General features: G+C 38.0%; 2 protein-coding genes across 5 annotated transcripts in view; both read right to left on the reverse strand.

Moving 5' to 3' along the window:
• Positions 1-12,315, reverse strand: part of LOC144058039 (protein MTSS 1-like) — a 37,952-nt gene extending 25,637 nt beyond the window's left edge. For all 4 annotated transcript variants that reach the window (XM_077576236.1, XM_077576235.1, XM_077576238.1 and 1 more), the window contains exons 1-3: positions 11,818-12,315; positions 8,013-8,074; positions 2,064-2,137 (exon numbers count right to left, since the gene is read on the reverse strand). In XM_077576236.1, the coding sequence (XP_077432362.1) occupies positions 2,064-2,137; positions 8,013-8,074; positions 11,818-11,889 (208 nt within the window). In that variant the 5' untranslated portion in view covers positions 11,890-12,315. The remainder of the gene's footprint in view (positions 1-2,063; positions 2,138-8,012; positions 8,075-11,817) is intronic.
• Positions 12,316-14,388: 2,073 nt separating this feature from the next.
• Positions 14,389-22,166, reverse strand: mal2 (mal, T cell differentiation protein 2). Its single transcript, XM_077577003.1, has 4 exons — positions 21,875-22,166; positions 20,065-20,235; positions 15,619-15,819; positions 14,389-15,498 (listed from the first exon to the last, which is right to left on the reverse strand). Exons 1-4 carry the CDS (start codon positions 21,989-21,991, stop codon positions 15,427-15,429), a joined length of 561 nt encoding a protein of 186 aa, XP_077433129.1. The 5' UTR covers positions 21,992-22,166; the 3' UTR covers positions 14,389-15,426.
• Between the last annotated feature and the right edge of the window lie 1,329 nt (positions 22,167-23,495).

The raw sequence follows: 23,495 nt of genomic DNA on the forward strand, positions 1-23,495 counted from the left end.
AACATGAGTTTTCTTTGAGAATCAATATTTTTTGTGGGTTACAATACCACAAAACACTCTTGACAACTGCAGCACAATATTTGCAAGTGAGATTTGTTTGTGCACACACAAAAAATAAATGACGAAAGATGGACTTGGTGGATAGATGGTGTAAGTCAGGCTAAACAAGGATTTTGGGTGAATTATTGTGCTGGATCATCACCTGTGAATTTGGAAATACAAAATGGAATGCCTTTGGCACATAGTGAACAATTAACTCATTCACTCCCAGCCATTTTCACTGAAGCAACTCCCTTCGCTCGCTGCTATTTTTGACTGATTTTGCAAGGCCCACAGAATATTGTGTACTAAAAACATGGAATCAGGAAAAAAAAAAGTATATTTCTATCTGTTTCTGTGTTGCAGAAATTAGGTATTAGAAAATAGCTAAGTTTCATCCTTATTCACAAATCTGTTTAAAACAGTCGGGAAAGTAGCTCTTTGCAACATGGCCCTGATTAATCGCTTATACTCCGCTGCAACCTGTTGGCCGTTTTTGTAATAACTACCATTGCTTCATTCATGCATTCTCTTCAGTTCAGAGGCTGCATCAAAAGCCTTCTGTATGCTCTAGCATTAAAAAAAACAACAACACAAAAAACGTATAAATATGTCTTTGGGAGCATGGTAATATTTAAAATAGAATGTATTTATATGTTTTTGAGCGCAAATAAGTTAAGAATCAAACACCGGAAGAAGATGCTGTGCAACAAACACAAAAGATGTTATTGAAGGAAAAAAAACATGTACACCCATTGACGGGAAATTATGTGGAGTGTTTAACTTAACAATACTGGGCTTTGGAAAATCTAACTATTCCAAGAGGGGCAAAATAAATGTTAATGGCAGGTACTGACTATACACAGGGCTAATGCTAACCTGTAAAAATGTCAGAACGGATCAAAGATGTAGTAACTATCTTTTTGAACAGAGTTCCACATACTAGCTGCATCTACAGTAGAAGTTTTTATCATTACCTACCAATCAGACAAAACCTAACAGGCTGGAAAAGTAGAGCTTCTGACGATAGATTTACAGTTACATATAGATACCATTACTTCAAGACCCCCCCCCCCCCACACACACACACACACACACACAAAAAAGAAAGAAATACACACACATGTTACCTTATTATTCCAATCAAATTCTATCAAAGTTAAAGTTTTACCAGAACCCACACAGTCTGTTAGGACTATATATTATCACCTTTCTGACATCTGAGTAATAACTTTATTCTAAAGTTCTATATAACTATAAACATAACAGACTTGTCCTATATCAAAGTCGGTCCAAAGATCAACTTGTCAGTCTTAATACCATGCCGGGCTACAGTTTACGACGTCAAACAACTGCAGACGTGGGTGGCGGCTTGGAGAATGAAATGATATGCTGATTATCTGGTTATGTTGCATCTCTTTCCTGTAAGCTGCAGATAAACGAAAAAAGCATGTTCTGTCCCCTTAAAAGGGACAATTTGCTCAAATAATTAGAGAAACTGTCTTAGCAAAGGGAAACAAGTGTTATGAGCAAGTAAATTATGCATACGCACGCACACACACGAAGGGGAAATATGCAGCGGGAGAGTGACAAAAGAGCCAGTACAGAATAACAACACAGTGACTGAATGGTACTAAATCAAGGATCCAAAAGAGGACCGAAGCTCAGTGACAGTTTCTCATTCCCAATTCAGCAGGTAAGGTGATGAATGGATATGCCAGCAGTGTCATCTCATGTTTATAAAGAAGGGGAGAGGAAGTTGGAGGGAGTCGATGTTAGGGAGGGAGCAGATTGCTCACACACGAACACACACGCACAACGTAGCCAACTCTGGTGCTACAAACAGTATAGTGATGGATTTAACACCCATAAAGAAACTAACCCACAAAAATTAACTCCACTTATTACAATGCACAACTTAAGCTGGTTAATGTGTCAGGACTGCTGAGAAAATGTTTAACTTGAGGTTCTCTCTTCACCAAAGCACCTGCTAAATGGCACAGACCCATAGATTTGATTCCTACCTCTCGAATTGGTTGCCAGGTCAGCCACTTTCTGAAAAGCATCCAAGAAGGCAGCCAAGGCAACCACTGTGGCCCTAGAAGAGGAAAAGAAAAAAAAGAAGAAGCTTTTGTTACATAAAACACTTGCTCATCAATCCCTACAGAATAAGCATCAATTTGCAGTCCATGTGTTGGTAACAAAACGTATATAAAAAATGACTGAAGGTGATTTGAGCTAAGCACTGCTCTCTGTTTTCATAAAACTGCATTAGTCAACTGTAAACAAATTGTTGGTACATCTGTGCGAATGAAAGAAAAACACACAGTGGTCACAGAAATAGCATAGATGCCTTAAATATTTTTTTTCCCCTAGGTTTTCATAAAAAAATAAGTTAAACTAATAGAAATAGTTCACATGAATTTTTGACGTCTATAGTCGTCAATGGCAGTGAATGAGTTAATATGATTTATTGCATGAGGGAGGTGAAAAGCCAGTATTGGGACGCGGCCAACAGTAACCGGAAACATTATTGCTGTGTGTTTTACGGAAGTCGGAAGTCCGTGGCATCTAGTCAATATCATGGGTCGGTTAATACTTTTAAAAAGTCCAATATTGTCGGATTAAGGTGTTAAATGTGCATTAAAATCCTGGCTTCATTTCATCTAATGCATTTAGTGCATGCAAACATACTGATGGACTACTTCTGACACGCAGCTAAACGCAAATTTAGATCACAGGTTTGGGAATGAAAGCCTCTTTTGTTGTCGCTTGTATGTGTACGAGCATTTAAAAAGGTATCCGCTCTCAACAGAGACGATGGTCATATGAGCTACAAAAAGAAATGTGCTGTATTTTCCAAGGCACTGAGACAAAAAAACAAAACACATTTGTTCTTAAAGCCGAGTGCCTTCATTTGTCAACACTTGTTTATTTCCGAGGACCAACGGCAAACTGTCACAGCAAACGGGACTTTCACAGACATCTTACGTTGCCACTGTTAGTGACAACTTCTGTTATTTTTTCCACTAAAAACACTTATCAGTGCGTGTTTTACATTAGTATTTATGTATAGGGTCATGAGAGCCTCTCAAAGGGTGAACTTCCCTGTTTGCATCAACTATTCAGATTATATTAACTCAATATCAACAATTGTGACTCAACGAAGTCAGATTTACATTTCGCAGCAATATTTTCCTTTTTTTTTGCTTTCACTTTTTCTTAGTGAGGAAATATACATGTAGCGCTTCTCCCATACTTATTGGTACAACCGTATGTCATACACGGTGGTATTTTTTGCCATAGGAGGCAGAAAATAATGTGACAATGCTGCGGAGAAATCAATGTATTCAAGTTAGGCGGATTTTTTTTTTAAATGGCAACGTAAGATGGCCACCAGCGCCTGTTAGTGGCATGGTTTTGCTGCTTTAGATTACATCTAAGGTTGCCACACATGTGACAGGACAAAACTTATACTGAGTTTAATCAGTTTTCTGATCACACAAATAGCTCATAAAAATGTAGTAATGGTTAATAGGTTTGAGGGCAGAGTTTACCAAAAGATTCAAGGGTGTGGCTTGACCAGAAGAAAAAACACAACATAGTGTATGCACAGTCAGATTCCTTTCTATTTCAAGCAGAGCCCTGGCACTGGAGGAGCTACATCCAACAGATCGTTTACCCAATACTATGTACTCATGAGGTGAATGCTCTCACGAAGTCTGGTCAGCTCAAGTTATTCATTGAAAAAATGTTTCAAGACATGGAAATTAGGCTTCAAGGGAAAACTCTGGATTTCTCTCAGTAGAACTTTCTTATAAATATTCATACATAAATATCTCAACGCGCCTGTCCTTGAGGTGAGAGATTTCAATTTTATCATAGCCAGTTCAGGGAAGCCTGGCCAAGCCAACCTACACTCCACTTAAAACTGTGGCATAGTATAGCAGAGTGCTCAGCCTCTGACAATGATACATTGAGTGCTGCTGCCACTATCTATTCTTAGTGCAATAGAAACTGGAATGTAGCTGTGGTTGATTTGGATCCTGGAAAGAGGGTGGATTAAACACCACTTTAGAAACGCTAAATTCCAACAATTTCAATATGATTATATATGTCAACTGTGCTTTAGCCATTGCATGCATATTAATATGCACAGTACAATATTACACTGCATTGTATATACTGTCTGTCTGTATCGTTCCTACATAACTAAGCTTAAATGTTATTGATGTACAGACGCTCCCCTACTTACGAACATTCGAGTTACGAACAACGGGACATACGAACATGTCTGCGCGCATGTCAAAAAATGTTCGGAAAGAGATGCTGTAAGTTAGATTTTGTATTGCGCACCTTTTTCCGAGTACTGTAGTGCTTCTTTCCGCCGCTAATACCGACGCTTGGCGCTGTGAGAGCTCACCCAGCATTGGAGGCTCAGCAACGTGTCGTGGAGGAGGAAGAAGAAGAAACGCCTGTCGCTCATAGATAAAGCCATCGCACTCTTCGAGCAGCAAGACCCAAATATTGAACGTTGCACAAAGGTTGCAAATCAATTGAATGATGCCATACAGTGCTACCGCATCATGTATGATGAAAAAAGAAGAAAACTGTGCAATCGTCGTTAGATCGCTTCTTTCGGCCAGTTTCTAGTAAATCCTCCAAGGAAGATACTCATCAACCCTCATCTTCTCCTCCGCGACCCTCAACTTCTTCCTACATTGAAGTTACGGAGGAGGAAGTAACTTTTGAAGCCGATTCCAGCGACGACGAAGAACCTCTCATGATATAAAATCCTCCTCTTCCTCCTCCTCCTCCTCCATCAAATCCTTAAGCATCGAGTACATCTTCCAAAAGTAAGTTAAACTTGATTTTATTTATCTTATTACGTACATGTACATACTGTGTGTGTCTCTCGCTCTCTCTCTCTAACATACGTAGTACAGTACTGTACGTATTCTCTTTAAACATAAATTATAATACAAAATATAGCACTGAAGCAACTTACGAACAAATTCACCTTACGAACGATCGCTCGGAACGTAACTCGTTCGTAAGTTGGGGAGCGTCTGTATTTCCTTTTCCGAATGAAGTCAAACCCAAAATAAATTCTTAGCCCTTTAAGGCACAGCTGCATCAATCAGCCACCACCCCGAGCAAGGGAGACCATGATTAGAAATCAGCTAGCCTTTATTCTACATCATACTACTTCTTTTAAGCAGTGTTGCGATCAAATAAAAAAAATGGGCAGGAGGGGGGGAAAACACCATAGTTGGACCAAAAAAATGGCTGAACACTGTAATCGGATGATTTCCTAGTTGCTTTGTGAGAGGGGTGCAGAGGGGCTAAATTACAGAGCAGTACCCCCAAGGACATCATTACACACATAGACACATGCCACAGCGCTGCTACTTATCCGAGCCAAAGCGGCAAGGTGGGTGTGTTTGTGTTTTAGCATGTGTGTGTCCCTCCATGTAACCTAGTCCCACAAAAGATTACAGAGCTTCATGGGTGGATAGGGAGTAGGGGCGGCTATGCGGTGGTCGAAGGCACTACTTTTGCCAAATTGGAAGTGGCTATAGAAAACATTAAAGCAGACCAAAAAGGCTGCATAGTGGTTTACCATTAGGACACTGAACACTTGTAATCTATGCAGTAGGAATGGCATCAATACAGCTGGCACAACCACTGCAGCCTACGGCTGAGTTTAAGTCCAGTAATCGGGGCAAAGTTTAATACGACAACAGTCTGACTATAAATAGCACTGCACTCTTGACTCGGATTGTCCATATCCAATAAATCAGATCTCCAAGTTCGGTCCTCGAGAGCCCTATCCAGCCTTTTTTCCATCTCTCTCCTCCAACACACCTGAATCATATAATCAGGATCGTTACCTGGCTTCTGCATAGCTTACTGATGAAGCTGATCATTTGATTCAGCTGTGTTGGAGGAGGGAGGCATGGATGACAGGCGGGGAATTATACTTGAACCGCAAAGCTGACTAAATATTGAACATGTGTAACATTTACAACTGTCGGGTTTGATGTTTTTTTGGAAAAATCATTTAAGATAAAATCACATTTAAAATAGCATGTGAACAGATTATCTTTTTGTGTATCCTAGTCAAGATGGAATATAGGTGTAATAATTGTCTTCATCAAATGCAAACATACATTATTATTTTGTTTACATGGTAACTGTTAAAAAAAACACTTTCATGACGTGGGAATGCCAGGTGTAGCATCTTAAAAGAGAAAACATTATAATCCCACGCCCTATTGTAGTGGGGTATGACGATTCAATATATAAAAAAAAACATAGTTGCATGTTTAGCTACTTTCTGAACTGTGTCCCTTCAGATGGTGAGGAAATGAGCAATCTCAAAAGCTCAAGCATATCATTACCTACACAGTAATATATTTGGTCGCGTTTGGTTAAAAGAGGTTTTCGCACGAGTCGTATATACCAATAAAACGCAGACGTAGGACCAAGGCAAATTCTGAATCTTCCATTAAACCTCGCCACTGGCAACCACATCGGCTGGTATGTGCTCCAAAACAACATTGACCATTTTTTTATGTCTGTGCTGATATCGTGGCATGTTTAAGTTAAGAGTGACCAGCAACCCTCCAAACGCATGTCCCAGTACTGTTCAGAAAAACACGTTTACAACATTACAATGTATAGGCGTTTTTTTTAAATGAACATTTTCAGCCTTATCCTTTAGAGTTCCTCATCGCGGGGGTAGCTGCTCCAAACTCTACCGATTACCTCAACAACATTCTCTCCTTGTCCATGTTGCATCTTTAAAACTTAAAACTCTTGTTATCACATATTCAACTTCTTCATGTTGCCACCAAGTTCCCAAGATGTGCAAGACATTTTTAAACGCTAAAAGAAAGCCACTGTTACAAATGGCTTACTGCTTCTTCCGCTGTCTTACAGGAAGTCGCGCCCGTATTTGTTTCTAGAGCAGAGCCCTCAGGAATAAGGTTGATAGTCTCCTACAGCCCGATTATTTAATTGGAAGGCACATCAAGATGAGCTACAAAGAACCTTATGTCGTTTCGATAAAATGAGTATAACAAATCGCAGCAATTTACATTATTAGAATCTCATTCAACTGTTTAATTGCAACAACTACTCAGGTACATCGGTCCAAATAACCTTTTCACCAGAACGGTCAGTGGCCTAGAGGTTAATGTCGCTACCTTTAGTACCAGTTTTTCTGGTCACAATGTACTTTCCACACTACCGCAGTGGACATAACCACAGACACCTTACTGTCAAATAGGCAGTCATTAGCAACAAGACCACAAATGCTCCTCTGAGCTTAAGTATGACAAGGTCACATATTTAACCCCAACATGATGGTAACACTCGAATAACATATCACCATGAATCAGTCGTAACACTGAGAAAACGGAGGAATGGAACACCGCGTGGCCTCTAAACGCTATTGTTAAGTCCCTTAGCCTTTATACCGCTGTCACTATGAGTCTGTCCCGCAACACGTGGACATTTATACGGCAAGAGATCTGCCGTGCACTATTAATCAAAGAATATTCCAGACTGCAGGACACCCGTAGTTAAAGTACTTTGAGAACAATAAGCTTTTATCTCAGCTGTCGTAAATTGTTTGTCTATTGACACGTGGCCACTTAAAGCGGGCCAAGAGAAGTGGCGAGAATTGGCGGCCATTGTTAGCATAAAACTGGCAGGGGGTGTGCAAATTTACAGCCTTAAAAAGACTATTAAGACCAAGAGATGAACGGACAGATGGGCAGAAAGGATGTTGAGGGTTTTCTAGCTTTTTTAAACTGCCGGCGTTTGTTGGTCAAAGGACATATAACTTTACGTATTATAACGAGCTACATATTATTAGTTTTGAATGTACAAGTGCTCATTTCTGAGTCAGTGAAAGTGACTAGTCATCATAATCATGCAAATGTGTTGCATAAGCAAAAGCTCACCTGAGCTGTGACTGCAGTTTGCCAGCCTTGGCGATAAAGTCCTCCCAAATCGGATAGCTGCTCTGTAAACAAGGAAAACTTCATGTCATTGCCATGTCAACTGACAAGTTACATAACAATTGATAAGGCGCAGGTGAGGAGAGGGCTGTGACGAACTAACTGGTTCCCAAACAAATGACTTAAAAACTTTTCAAATTACTGTTTTACCTTTAAAAAGATTAAAACAATTATTAACAAATATATTTACCATCGTGTCCTGTAGGCTGCAAAATGGGTCACTGGCGTCTTTGGGAAAAAGTCCACTCACAGCAAAACTATTAATACGATGTCATAATGAGCCCACGACCTAATGGGACTCTAAATTTACCTAATTGAGGTCTCTGGCTCAAAATAGTTGAAACTAAACTATGGCAGGAAAAGAATAGTGTTCGAAAGGAGCCTGCAGGCTATGAAATGGAACTCGGCAGTGGAACCGCACAAGATAAAGAGAGGGAGGGCTTGACCAAATGTTTGCCGGTGATGTGCTACTACTGTCAATTGCCTTCGGAATGTTATGTCATGCTGTCAAACATTACACCCAACAATGACTCAAGCTCTTTCTGTCCTCTGACTCATACCTTTCTATGTTTCATCATTTACTGTATGTACCATCCATGAATTAAATCAATGCTAACCAGTGGATGCTAAAAACAAAAAAAACATGGCTTTGGCCACCCTTTTTTGTGGCTTTCATTTCAATTACAATCCTTAACTTCCTGCAACTCTGCATTAGGAGAAAGGGACAAGCCACATGGCACTTTGCTGTTTTTCTTTCTGATATCCATCCATCCATCCATCCACTAATTTAGGTGGAGTTGTGTGCCTTTTTGATATGCATTTCATATTTAATCTAGAGTATTGATTCAATTAAGAATTGTTTGTTATTTGTTCATTGTGGGGTGGTGCAAATTCTTATCAATTTCATCTTCCTCTTTTTTTTGCCCAAATTTGCTTAGCTGTGCAAAATTTTAATATGAAGAGAAATTAGCTCATCAGAGGGTCAGTCAAGATTAAATGTTAGACAGACCAGAATTAGATGGTGATAGAGGTAGAAGGATGATGATCTGGAGTGTTACAAAAGGATATAGAATCTTCAATCAGGATTGACTGACTATTCAATGGTCAACAAATTGTTTATATATATATTTCTTAAATCAAAGATGCAAGTAAAGTTTTCTAAAAGAATTTGCATTGATTCCAAATCTGTCCTCCATTGGAGACCACGCTGTCCAACACATCTGACTCATATCATCAGTTCATCAGAAAACTGCAGAAGCCTGATATAATGACCCTGATCCTTAGAATCAGGTGTGTTGAAGGACAGAAACATCGAAAAACCTGCAGGACTGCAGCCCTCGAGGACCAGGATTGGAGAAACCTGGTCTATTTGAAACAACTGCTTAGTTGCACAAGCTGTTGGTTGGTTGGATGGATGGATATTACTTACAAAATGCGGGGTTAAGACTAGCCCGCTAGCTCTCCTGAAGTAACCAGCAGTAAAGATGATTTTGACAGCTCACATTTCTTTGTTAATGTTATAAATGATCAAATCTCCAAATGAATATGATCCAAAACAGTCACCATTTATTCCCTTTGAGTCACTTTTGAAACCGACTGCTTTAGGACCAACATGTATTCAGTGACCCGTGTCATTTGCTTGTTGACCAACAACTTATGTGGAACAAGCAACGTCGGTCCATTGAGCTACTGTATATTGTGACCGGCTATCCACTTAACTCCAGGAAAGCTTGTTTGGCCAACTAGTTTAAAAGCAAGTCGAGGACTTTACTGCCCTGGGTCTATCTCCACTAATGAAAAAAAAAATGTAAACAGGCAAAAATTAGGGTGCATACTGCTCACTAGTAAAATGTAATCATGCAAAATAATCTAAAATTTTAATTAATGTACCTTTAATCTGATTGTGTTTTTTTTTAACTGTATAGGACTAGTTTTTTGGTATGCTCATTGCTCAATACATAACGCCTGTACATGTATTTCATGACTCCCCAAGCCTTTTTATTTGCCATCTCAATATGGGTGCTACACTACTTTCATGAAGTTTTTGCTATGCTATATTCAAACCTTACTATCAGCTCTTAATTGGCCTGCATGTTTTGTGTGCGGCATACTCAGATTTAGCCTTGGAACAAATACAAAAATGAACACTATTTATGCTGTCAGTTTCTATGTTTAGCAAGCTTTCCAATGATAAGAACCTTTTGAGAATTATATAGATTAAGAAAGTTAAGAATGTTCTTGACCTCAACCCGATTGAGATACGATGGCATGACCTTAAAAGAGCTATTCACACCAAACATCCCAGGAATCTTGCAAAACTGCAACCGTTTTGTTGAGAGGAATGGTCCAAATTTTGTGTGCAGTGTGAACGTCTGCTCTCCTCCTACTAAAGGAAACCCTTCAGTTGAGGATATTGCATTTGCAGGTGCTTGATTTCCTTACTTTTGCTCTCCCTGTTCTGAGAATGTTTACATTTTATATATATATATATATATATATATATATATTAGGGGTGTGAATTGCATAGTACATGGCGATTCAATTCATATGGCGATTCATAGGTCACGATTCAATTCAATACTGATTAATCCCGATACGAATCTATAAATTGATTATTATGATTTTTTTTACTCAAATTTAGAAAATACTAATCAGTAAACTTCTACATGTACACTGAAATATTTGTATGAAAATGTATTTATTTATCTGAAAATTTAGGCTTATAACTGAGCCACTGCATTTAACAAACAGGTTGCAGTCTGTTTCGTGTTTGAACAGCACTGAAATAAAATATTAAGGCTTAAAGTTCCATTAATATAACATTATTCCATGCTTAATGTGTGAATCCTAACCCTAAGTAAGACGTGTTGTTGAATATTCCCATGAAAAAATTGATGTTTAAAAATCGATTTGGCCGCATATCGAATCGATTCGAGAATTGCGCGCTGTAATATCGCGATATATTGCCGAATCAATTTTTTTCTAACACCCCTAATATATATATATATATATATATATATATATATATATATATATATATATATATATATATATATATATATATATATACACACACACACACACACACACACATGCGTGTGCGTGTGTTGTATTAGTTAAACAGACTGTTTGTTCATTCTTTGCCGTTTAGATGAAGACCAAACCAATTTTGTAGCCAATTTAAGCAGACATTTTACAATTCCAAAAATGTTCACATATTCTCCCTCCAGCTGTAGGTGGTTGATATGAGAAACAGTGTTGACTATGAAATTAAACACTCTCAAAGAGCAATAGAGGCTTGGCCATTTTGACCCCCCCCCCCTCCATATGTCAACCCTTATAGACCCCGCGGACATTGTTCCACTCCGACGGTCACATTCTTTCCATTCCTTCCGGGCAAGTACAGCAGCTGAGACAACAGCTAATTGTATCTACAAGTCATCTCTGTCAAAAAAAAAAAAAGGCGAAATAAGACGGACGTTTTACTTCCACCTGCCCGCCTTAAAATGGATCATCCTAAATTAAAATGACGACACACTAAAGGAAATGTTTCATTTTAATCGTATAACAGTCACAAACGTAACAACATATCATTTAACAGTAATTTGAGGAGTTTGTTTGGAACTCAAGAGCGAAAACATTAAACAAGTTACCCTGGCACGAGCGGCAAGCAAAAAGTCTCGAAAAAAAATCACCGACACTACACGAAAGTCTGTTGGAATGTGTTGGATAACACCCCTTATCTTACCTTCATGTCTCCGATCAGAGTTTGGAAGAGTCCTCCAAGCGCGCTGCAGTCCTTCTCGATAACAGCCTCCATTTTTCAGAGGACCACCTCCAAGTGGTCGCCCCCGACTCAGATCGCCACCTCCGAAGTCCAAAAGGTGAGGGGGGGGGGGAGTCAACACGAGAACAAAACAAAAAAATAAAGCCAGAAAACAGCTACAACTCTGGTATCCTTTGATGAGTAAAAAAACAACAACAAAACAACAAGAGCTGTTTCTATTCTACCGCTAAGTTGTGAGAAAAAGCGATCAAGACTGTTCCCGGTGCACTGTTGGAAGGAGAGTGAAATTTAATTCCCAATGTCGCCTCCACGCCGTTTGCTCCATAGCCATGTTAAGACAAAAGATTAAAGTGAAGTCGAAATTAGAGACACGTCAGGGTGATATCAGGATCTGACAGGTAAACCAGTTGAAATATTCAGGAGTGTCTTCCCTCTCCAAACACCGACTGAGTGAGTGAACAAACACAAGAGCGAAAACGTGCCAAGCCAGCGACAATCCGGAAATACTTGCTTCCGGTTCACTTTTACGCGATAAAATAAAAGCGATACAAAAACAGCATACAGTTTTAGATTTGTACGTTTTAGAAAGAAAAAAACATAGGTAACTGATGAATTATTAAAAAAATATATATATATATTTTTTGTAATTATAATCAGCGCTCTTGGTGTGAACTGAAGACACGTTACTGCGAGGACAGGATAGCAGAACTAACGCGGATGTCTGATGTTTAATAATAATAATATTAATAATAATATTAATAATAATAATAATAATAACTGCTTAAGTTGTTCCATTGCTCGTGTGGTACTTTGTTGTTGTTGTTTTTTATCATGGAATTTATACGCCTAAAAAAAGCATAGCATTGAGCGTCATCTAGTGACTGAAGTTTGAATGACAACCGACGGTCGCGTCTACATCAGGGGTGCTCAAGTTCGGTCCTCGAGAGAGAGAGAGAGAGAGAGAGAGAGAGAGAGAGAGAGAGAGAGAGAGAGAGAGAGAGAGAGAGAGAGAGAGAGAGAGAGAGAGAGAGAGAGAGAGAGAGAGAGCCCCTAGCCAGCCTGTTTTCCATGTTTCCCTCCTGCAACACAGCTGATCTAATGATCAGCTAACCAGCAAGCTTTGCAGAAGCCTGATAACGATCCTGATCACGAATCGGGTGTGTTAGTGGAGAGAAACATGGAAAACATGCTGGTTTTCGAGGACCAAACTTGAGCACCCCTGGTCTACATCCATGTCTATGAATGATAAAACGTTTTGCAACTTGCAAACAAGACAAGTCTGTGGATCGAGTGCACTGAAAGTAATCGAAGTCCTCCAGATAGAAAATAAATCAAAAATTCTATGTGCCAGTTATGTATGACATGATGGAATTTCTTATGTGCACGCACACACACAAACGCGCACATTTAGAACGTGTTCAGTTTGAAAAAGAGAGGTAAAAAACGTTTTAAAAATGTAAGAATTAACAAATGAATAATAATAATAATAATGCGTTTAGTGCATTTTAGTTACCCAAATGGCGGCAAATATGTTTTCCTGGTTTCTAAATTATATTTCTAATGGAACTTTCAAGTAGAGGTCTCTGTCAGATTTTTTATTTTTATTTTTTAATTGGTTTGGTTTTTCGGGGTTTGTTGGCTATGCTTGTGACGTTTGTTTTTTTGTGTGGTGATGAATTGTATTTCTCTTGGCTAGATAGTCTTTGGTAAAGACTATCGGTCAGATTCTTTGTCTTTTTTTGTGTGTGTTTCTGTTTTTGTATTAATGGGGAAAAATGAGAACATTTATTCAAATAGGAATGTACAAAAGTTTATACAAAGTAGACGTCTTCTTTATGTTTCTGATTTTCATTTGAGCTGGGCAGTATTTGATAGATGGCGTTGGAAAATTAGGTTTATATTTTGTTCATTATTGTGTACTTTTTTCTTCTTCTGTCCTTTTTTATGGCAAAATAAAAACAATTAAAAAAAAAAGCAGAGGTGTGTTAATACACTAACTTATACGATGTATTCCTCAAATTCCTTTCATGCTCACTGTACTGCAGTAATACAAAACTCGCGTTAAAAATGTGTTAAAATACTTAGCCACAAGAGGCTGACAGTGAGCCATGTTTAAAATGGAGACAATTACTTTTAGCTTTCAAAACGATTTCATAAGTTACTATGACATGGAAAACTATTTATTGAAGACACTTGTGATCAGACAGAGGACCTCTGGTTATAGTACAACAATATATTTGATATCTGTTGTTGAATGGGGTTATCACCTTTACGCCCATGTTATGTATACAGTATAGCAGATTTTTCATTTTATTTTTTTAACAGTCTGCGTATCCCCAATTACAAATGTCCCATCATTTATGCTACCTACCTGTCCTTACTTTCAGCTGTGTCTGCGTTGGCATCCTTTACACACACTTGTAACAGTTTTGAAATAATTTATCTTGGTCTTTTTTTTTTTAAAGCAAACTGGCATTTGAACGGGGGGTGTAGACTTTTAATACAGCGTTATGTAAATAAAATAACATGACATTCATTTTTGTATGGTTTTATTACTTTCACTTTAAAATCTGTATTATTTAACAAAATGTACTAAAATTGTAACAAAGACATATTTCAAATTTGTGAAAATTCACAATTGTAATACAAACTGTGACAGCCTACAATTATTCAAACTCATTATAAAGTGGTAGAGCAAGCAAAACTGACTGAATATTTATCATTATTCATTCTTAATCTAAATGAACTTTTAATAACAGTTTATGCTATATTAAGATTTCTTAAAACACACCAATATTAATATTGCTTAAGTGTTTAAGCCTACACGTTAAGGAGGAGATAAACAATGATGTCATCTAATGAACTAACTGTGTATGTTATGTTAAAAAAAATAAAATAAAACAACACCAATATTGTGAGGTTTGTGTGCTTAATCCTACTCTACCCCTTAAGGAGAAACTACACAGTGATGTAATTTAACAAAATGCAGTTTTAGCAATTCAAATAACGATAAGTATATTTAAAAAAAATCAGTAACATACAGTATGTTAAATGAGAAGTGAGTTTCCATTCCTTCTGGGTCACTGTTTTACAGGGCCGTTCCAAGGAAATGTGCAAGCATATGACGTTTCTGTTGTGTATGAAACGAAAGCAGCAGGATTGAGTGAGATTGATCACTTTTGGAATTGGGAAACTTCCTTTCAGTGAGGATGTGAATCCAGAAAAATAAGGAAGTTACAGTTTTAATGTGAATAAAAAAAAGCTAGTTGCAAAAGTGCCACAACATGACTAACATACATACCATATACAATTGCAGCATTTTCCAATGTTTTCGCGTGCCTTCAGTATTCCACTCAGCATGTTTGAGAGGTCAATGACCTCAGAAAAGCTATTGGTCATTCAGTAATTAATCAAGTTTACAAAACAACAACAAAAATCACAAACTGATCATATTTGAAAAAAGGCATTCCGACTCCTTACTCAACAGCAGCATGCTTTATGAAGCTGTATTGTTGTATTGTGAATATTCCTCTGTTGGAGAACGGGAGCAAAATCAGTTTGAGTTTCAGGTTAAATCCTCCACCTCCTGAAGGCCATCACCAAACTGCAGCTGTAGCATAGCGTCACCACAAATGCAAATATCTGTGATAAACCCCCCCCAAAAAAACAAACAGAATGTAGAGAGAATATTAATGAACTTGTAGAACAGCATCATCACATACATTAAAAAGAAAGAAAGAGAAAAAAAAATATTTTACTCACCGTGGCCACTATGTTAATATTGTACTGGTTGCCAGTCATGACAGTGAATACGTTGCCCCGGGGGTATTGTATACATATCACATTTCCTGTGCTGTTCGGCAGGTGTGTGATGATGGCTCTTCCGTTGGCTGCCGTTGTCGCTGCCTCCAGCACGAAGGCGGCAAAATAGAAAAGCAAAGCCAGGAAATGGTAAAAAACATCCTGAAAATAAGAGGAGAGGACGTGTTTAGAACGACAATGGCAATCAGCACACGTAGCTCCACCAAGGCCCAAAAGTAAACTCGAAAACCTTCTTGTTTGGGCTTCCTAAAAACAGTATCTGACATTTTACAAATATTGCAGAAAGTACCTCGAATGACCTGTCGGAGGACGGATAGTGCCACAAGACTGACACGCAACTCAACTCGACTCATCTTTATGACTAAAAGAAGTGAAAAGAGTAGACGCAGTAGTACAAGATGAAAAGGAAGATGCTAGGATAACTGTTAGCTTGTTAGCTCTTCTCCTTGATATTTTTATTGCGATGCATGACTTGGGAGACGCCTTATACAAACACTCAACGCAACTAGTTGCTCCTCTAGTCTATTTGTGTGTTGTGCAATCATGCGAGCTTTTGTACTTCACGCACAGTTACGGAGTCTGTGGCTCAGTTGTAGTTGGTGTTGACCACAAACATTTGCAATCGTAAATATTGGTATACCGTTGTCGGACTCAACCATTTTGTGAGCAGATTGAAGAAGAAAAATCACTTTTTTATTATTATCTAATATCTATTATTTTATTTTATTTTAATTCACCCGATCATTCTTGTCAATGTGTGACTGGTATCGGCAGCCATCACACGTACTTGATACCATGAAATAAGGCCGGTACAGCTCCCTGGTATCATTACCCACCCATCCCGAATATTAACACACTGCACACCACAGGATAAATGGCCAGTTTTATACTTTATAAGAATTAAGCCTTTGCTGACTTGGATCAGAAGGTGAGACATTTTTCAAAATTGGTTTGGTTGAGCACTCTTCTTCTGATTGCAGCATCCGGCACTAGGGCACCTGGGCAAGCTAGCAATTTACCATTGACGGCTATAGACGTCAAAAATTCATTTGAACTATTTCTATTTAAAAAAAAAATCAATTTTTGTTAACAAGAGTATAAAAACCTAGAATTTGTTTTGTACATATAGAACAGATGTAAAATTTGTGATTAATCGTGAGTTAACTAGTGAAGTCATGCGATTAACTCTTTGACTGCCAGACGTTTTCAGAAAAGGGATGCCGTGGGTGCCAGCCAATTTAAGCATTTTGACTGATCTTTCAAGGTCCACAGAAAATAATGTGTTTGGACTATGGAAACACACATCCTACCAAATGAAAGATTGGACTCTCATCTTTCATCAGAAAAAAAAAAAATTGTTTCTACCTTATTCCGTTTTTCAGTAATCAACAATAGAAAATGGTTAGTTTCACCTCTGTTTTGAAACAAACGTCTTTTAACGTCTTTGGCACTCCTCCATAGGATTTTACTAAACGTTATTTAACGTTTTTGGCAGTCAAAGAGTTAATTACGATGACAAATTTTAATCGCCTGATGACCCTAATTTTTAATAATATTTTCTCTAAAAAAATAACCATTAAAATTGATCAACTTTTTTTTAAAGCAAAGATTGTTAAAAAATTAGGGGCGTCAGTCGATTACAATTTTTAATCGTAATTAATCACATGACTTCACTAATTAACTCACGGTTAATCCCAATATTTATATCTGTTTTAATATGATAAAAAAATTATAGGTTTTCAAACTCTTGTTAACAAAAGTGGGAAAAAATGTTAAACTAATAAAAATAGTTCAAATGAATTTTTGACGTCTATAGCCGTCAATGGCAGTGAATGAGTTAATCTGCTCAATTAGCAGTCAGTGGTGTGTATCACCCATATGGTATCGGCTCAACACGCCAAGTAGGTGAAGGGGCATAACAAACCAGCAATTATCAAAACAAAACCACCTTGGATTTGTGTTCGGTAAAGGAAATAATCTAAACACAGGAAGTTTCTAAAGGTTTCAGGTGACAATAAATGAGTGAATTCAGTGAACTGTGAAGGTCATACAAACATGCAGACTAACCCTACCGTGTGCAGCGCAGTCAATAATTCCACACACTACAAACATGGCAAAAAGACAAGGACATCTTTAAAGGGGGGGAAAAAAAGAATTGTAATCACATTATGTAGGCAAACAAAAGAGTGAGAGAGGAGTTTGTGTTGTCAATTCTGTGAGGCTGATGGGACAACAACAGCGAGGCCTTTGTTGTGTTGTGGTGTGAGCTCATCATCCATGTCGCTCATTGTTCTGATGAAAACAAACAACACATGCTTGGCTTCTCCTGGGAACAAAGCTTAACGCCGAGAGCTAGCATGAGAGGCCAAACTTCACACAAATTGTTCAGGTTTCTGGCCTATGCTAACCAAAATTGGTAACAAATACACACTATTTGCTTCTATCATTATGTTGGATGTGCTGATATTGTTACAATAAGAGAAAATTGTCGTTTGCCCATCTATGTCCTAACTTCTGCCCAGATGTCTAGTCTGCTCTCTTCATTTGGTCGTGTTTTTTTGTACAACACTGCTTCCAGTACATGTACAGTACAGGCCATAAGTTTGGACACGCTTTCTTATTCAATGTAATTTACTTTATTCTCATGACTGGTTACTTTGGAGATTCTCACTGAGGGCATCAAAACTATATGTGAACTGATGTCGAGTGATTTAAGGTGAAATAACTGAAAATGTTTTATATTATAGGTTTTTCAAAATAGCCATCCTCTGCTCTGGTTACTTTTTTTGCATACTCTTGACATTTTTACTTATGATGGAAAACCTTTTCAGGTGACTACCTTTTGAAGCTCATCGGGAGAATGCCAAGAATGTGCGAAAAAGTAATCAGAGAAAATTTATTTATTTTTATTTTCGCCTTTTTTTTTTGTTAAGTACATACTGTAACTCCAAATGTGTTTGTTAGTTGTCATCATAGTTTTGATGCCTTCAGTGAGAATCTATAATGTACATAGTCATGAAAGTAAAGCATGTATTGAATGAGATGGTGTGTCCAAACTTTTGGCCTGTATTCTACATAGATTAGGGGTGTCAGGTGATTACAAATTTTAATAATACCTGGTAATTAATTGCATGACTTCAATAGTTAACTCACGATTAATCTGAATTTTTATATCTGTTCTAAATGAACAATAAAATGTACAGTAATCACCCTCACCCCCTACGCTTTCATACTCTTGTTTACATAAAAGTGGAAAAAAAGTTAAACTAATAGAAATATAAAATAAATCATAAAATTGATAAAATTAAGAAGATGTACCGTACTGTAAAAAAAACAATTGTAATATTGATTTGTGTTGGTCATTTTTCCGCCACTAGATGGCATAATTGCATTTGTAAGACGTTGGTGACAGCTCAGTGCATTTTTCTTTTTATATTAAGAGCGATCTAATCTTTAACACAAAGTAACTTGTGCAGTTCTTCACAAATATATGCATTATTATTCAATTCATTAGTGCTAAATTTTGACGTGAACGTGTCTGCTGCGTTGCGACTGGAATTCCCCCAGTACAGACTTTCCAAGTAAGATTTGGTCATTAATCGTGCGTTAAAAAAACTAGTGGCGTTAAAGGAACTTTAGATAAATTCAAAATTGACGCACTTATTTTGACACTTCTAATATAGATATTGGATTTTTTATTTTTTTTTGTCCATCCAATTTCGGCGTCCGTGTGCTGTCATGTCAATCTGCCCAGGGCCTTCAGAATCAAATTGTTTATTGTGTTTATTAGATTATCTCTTAAAAAGTGCAATCAAGTGCAACTAAATGTGTTATTATGCAACTTGTGTGTTGTGTTGTGCTTGTCCAAAACTAAAAAATAGTTCGGCACATGCACCACAACTTCCTCTCATTTCACAATGTAATAAATGTCACAATCTAACATAATACATTTGGATAAAGCTGGTGATCCAGGATTGTTTCGTCAAGTTTTGGGCCAAGGTAGAACCCGTTTTAGTGAGGATGTGGGAAAAAGCAGGGTGCTAATGACAAAGTTTGGTCAACTATGTGAAATTAGGCAATGGCCAAGGTAGAACCCATGTTGATGCAGTTCGTATCTCCTTTGTTAACTTTGTGAGATAAGGTACAAGCCAAAGAATAACTTAAGATAAAAATGGTGAATCCTGGATATTATTGTCCATTTTACGCTGCTTACTCGTCAATTGAGCTCATAGTTCAACTGTGCAGGACAGTAAGCTACTAGCTGAAGGAGCATTGATTTTTTTCTTTTCTAAAAAAATGAGCATTGATTTTAAACAACATTGTATAGTACACGTCTGTGAAAATTGGTCGTACTACTGCTAGATACTAGACTCGAATACTACTTACCAAAAAGTTCCAGTCAATACTGATGCGGTCAGCCAGGCCGGTGAGGAGAAGGATGAGGTAGGCGGTGGAGAGGAAGAAGGCAGTGACAGACACAAACATCACCCAGCCTTGCAGCAGAGGAACTGGCACATTGGAGGAAGCCACCAGGATCCATACTAAGCCACCAAATATCTGGAGACAAAAGCATCAGCACGTCAACACATTATTAGTCAGCGTTTTAGACGGATAGGATACCTTGTAGTACCCAAATGGCACATATTATATATCCAGTGCCGATCACGATGATAATACAATTCAGCCCAGAGGTCTCAAACTCAACTTCTGTGGGGACTGTTGGAAATACAGTCTCGCACGTGCGTCTGGTTTGGATCAAGTATTCAACAAAAAAAGGGGGTAAAACTTTTTCTGCGCATTCAAGACATGTCGGGGAGCCCCAGGGTTTTGAAAAAGACATGACTGGGACTGAGTGACAGGATATGGTTTGCATCCAACGTTTTGCCGAAAGCTGTCATGAGCCTGAGCTATGGTTAGCCCATATTAAAAAAAAAAAAATGTTTGAGACCATAGATTTATTTGAAAAGTCTAAATCCCCCCTGAAAAATATGCCTCGTAAATCAACAAAATGTGATGTTTAAACCATCACTGTGCATGATGCCACTAAATTGAGTGAGATTAAACATCAAGGATGAACGCAGCATGAGCACTTTGCTTTTTTGGGGGCGCTATTTCACATTGTCTGTGATACCACCAAAAATTGCTATCAATGACAGGCAAAGAGGGAAAATGTGAACAGACCCAGAAATGCAACTCAGGGTGACAAAGCAATTCATAATTGTTACTAGGGATGTTAGAAAAAATCGATTCGGCGATATATCGCGATATAACAGCACGCAATTCTCGATATATGCGGCAAAATCGATTTTTAAACCAAATTTTTTTAATGGAAATATTCAACAAACATCTTACTTAGGGTTAGAATTCACACATTAAGCATGAAAGAATGTTATATTAATGGAAAATTAAGCCTTAATATTTAATTTCAGTGCTGTTCAAACATGAAACAGACTGCAACCTGTTTGGTAAATGCAGTGGCTCAGTTATAAGCCTGAATTTTCAGATAAATAAATAAAAATCATACAAATCTTACAGTGTACATGTACAAGTTTACTGACTTGTACTTTCTAAATTTGAGTTTAAAAAAAAAATCGCAATAATGAATTTATAGATTTCTATCGGGATTAATCGGTATTGAATCGTGACCTATGAATCGTGATATGAATCGAATCGCCAGCTACTAGGCAATTCACACCCCTAATTGTTACCATTTAGTAGACACTAACATAATATATACTTTTTATACTTAACACACGTGTTATTTGCTACAATTGCTAGAATTGGTGAGTAAGGCCTACTAGTTTTTTTCTGTAGTTGTTAGTTACGCTAGTATGACTGCAAAAAAGTCTTAAAACATGGTTGATCAAGGTTTTAAAATGGTGACAACTGACAACTTTAAGTAGGCCTAATTCACTTCACATTCATCACACTCACAATCAACAAAGCTATTAATGAATATAATACACCTTTTCTTACATGTCATGACAAAATAGCCTGGTAACTTCACTACTAACACGAGCACATCGGAAAGTTAGTTAAAATAAGCAAACGTTAAAGAAGGTGTCAAGGACCGTGAGCTCACCTTGCAGTTCTAAAGGTCGTCAGGATGTACACAATGAATGTACTGTAAATAAAACGGCCCATTGAACACTATCAGTGTTCAATGGGCCCCCCCCCAAAAAAAATCAACACTTACTATTTCAAAGCAGATAAGCGCCCCAGAGTAAGTCCTCAACACTTCCAGTCCCAAAGGCAGCGAAATTGTGGGCGCTTGGAAGGTGGTGGCAGCGGGATTGGTGGCCGGCTCCGACATCTCTCCGTCCGCCTCGCTCTCCGCTCTTTCTCGGCCTCCTCTCTGGCTCTCTCACCCCTCCAGGGAACCCACTGGCACAAAGGGCAAGGAGACGCGGGCGAAATTCCTCCGGTGTCATGTGTCCCTCTTCAACAGAACAGGTCAGACAGGTGCACCGGCCACTCCCTTTGGAGCCATTGTGCTGCGTTTAAAGACATCACGGAAACCTCCATTATCAAAATAGCCCGGGTTAAAACAAAACAAAAACAAGAATCTCTCATGGCAAATGGCATTTTTGTTCTTGGAATGTTGATAGAAAAAAAACTGTGGTTTACATTCTTATTTTAATTTAGAATCCAATGCTCTTTTATGTATTTTTTTTAATCAACACGTTCAATATCTTATCCTGTCAAATGTATTGGAAGTAGGCTAAGTGCTGATCATTCCAATCACATCTTAAGGCAACAAGCCTGCACTTGATTGTCCAGTTAAAACACTCACTTATCACTTTTGCAAGTAGAAAAATAAAGATGAACTGGGTCATAACGAGTGCAACTTATAAGTGACCAAGAGAAGAGATGAGGCTGAATGAAGGGACAATGGTGTGGCTACTGGTTAACTAAATGCAAGAGCAAAGTCATAAAAGTCAAACAAGTAACCATGAGTGTAGAATTCAAGTTGTCAAGACAGGAAGAAGACTTCCATACTGACGTTAAAACACAAAGAAAGTGCAATATGCTTTGACAAGTTACTTATGTTGCTGGGTTGTCAAGACCATGCTGTGGTTAATGATTAGCCACAATTTGGACTACAAGAATCAATATTGACATAACGTCCAAGAGGGCATTCTGGCAAGGCGGGGTTAGGAGGGGTGGTGACGAGTTCCAGTGAATTAAGTGACAGTGCACGGATCCCTCAAGTGCTATCATGCTATTGTTTATAAAGGCCTTACATGATCAAGGTCTACACAACAACGCGTTTAAGGTATTTCATAAAGGTAAACAAAACAAAAAAAAGAGTTTATATTTTTATATCTAAAATGTCATAATTCATGTTTATTATTCACCCATCCATTATCTGAACCGCTGTGCCTTCGTGATAAACAGGTTTCTTGTGTTTAAAATAATTTCTAAGTCAGAAACCTGCATTTTATTTTGAAAGGCTGGTAGTCAGTACAACTGTGCGATACCGGTGGAGGCTGATGTCTGTGGATCTCACTCTGCTTCATTTATCCTTCCTTCCTTTCTTTAGTCTTTCCTTTGGTCTTTTGAGGTCTCCCTAATTTGTTGGAATTTAGATTTCTGGGGTTGGTGAAAGATTCTGGTAGTAGGTGACGTCTGGTCAGTGCTGGATTTCACTTTCCTTTCTTTTCTTTGATCCTTCCTCGGGTCTCCTGACAACCTTTTTTTTTTTTTACTATCTCATGATATATTCTAAATGAAAACAATCTTCATAGCATTATAGTCCCTGTCTCTCTTCCACACTCAACGTCAGCCATTTGATTTCTTCTTTACACCTTCTCCTA

This window comes from Vanacampus margaritifer, chromosome 9 (genome assembly GCF_051991255.1).
Source record: "Vanacampus margaritifer isolate UIUO_Vmar chromosome 9, RoL_Vmar_1.0, whole genome shotgun sequence".
NCBI classification, from domain to species: Eukaryota; Metazoa; Chordata; class Actinopteri; order Syngnathiformes; family Syngnathidae; genus Vanacampus; species Vanacampus margaritifer.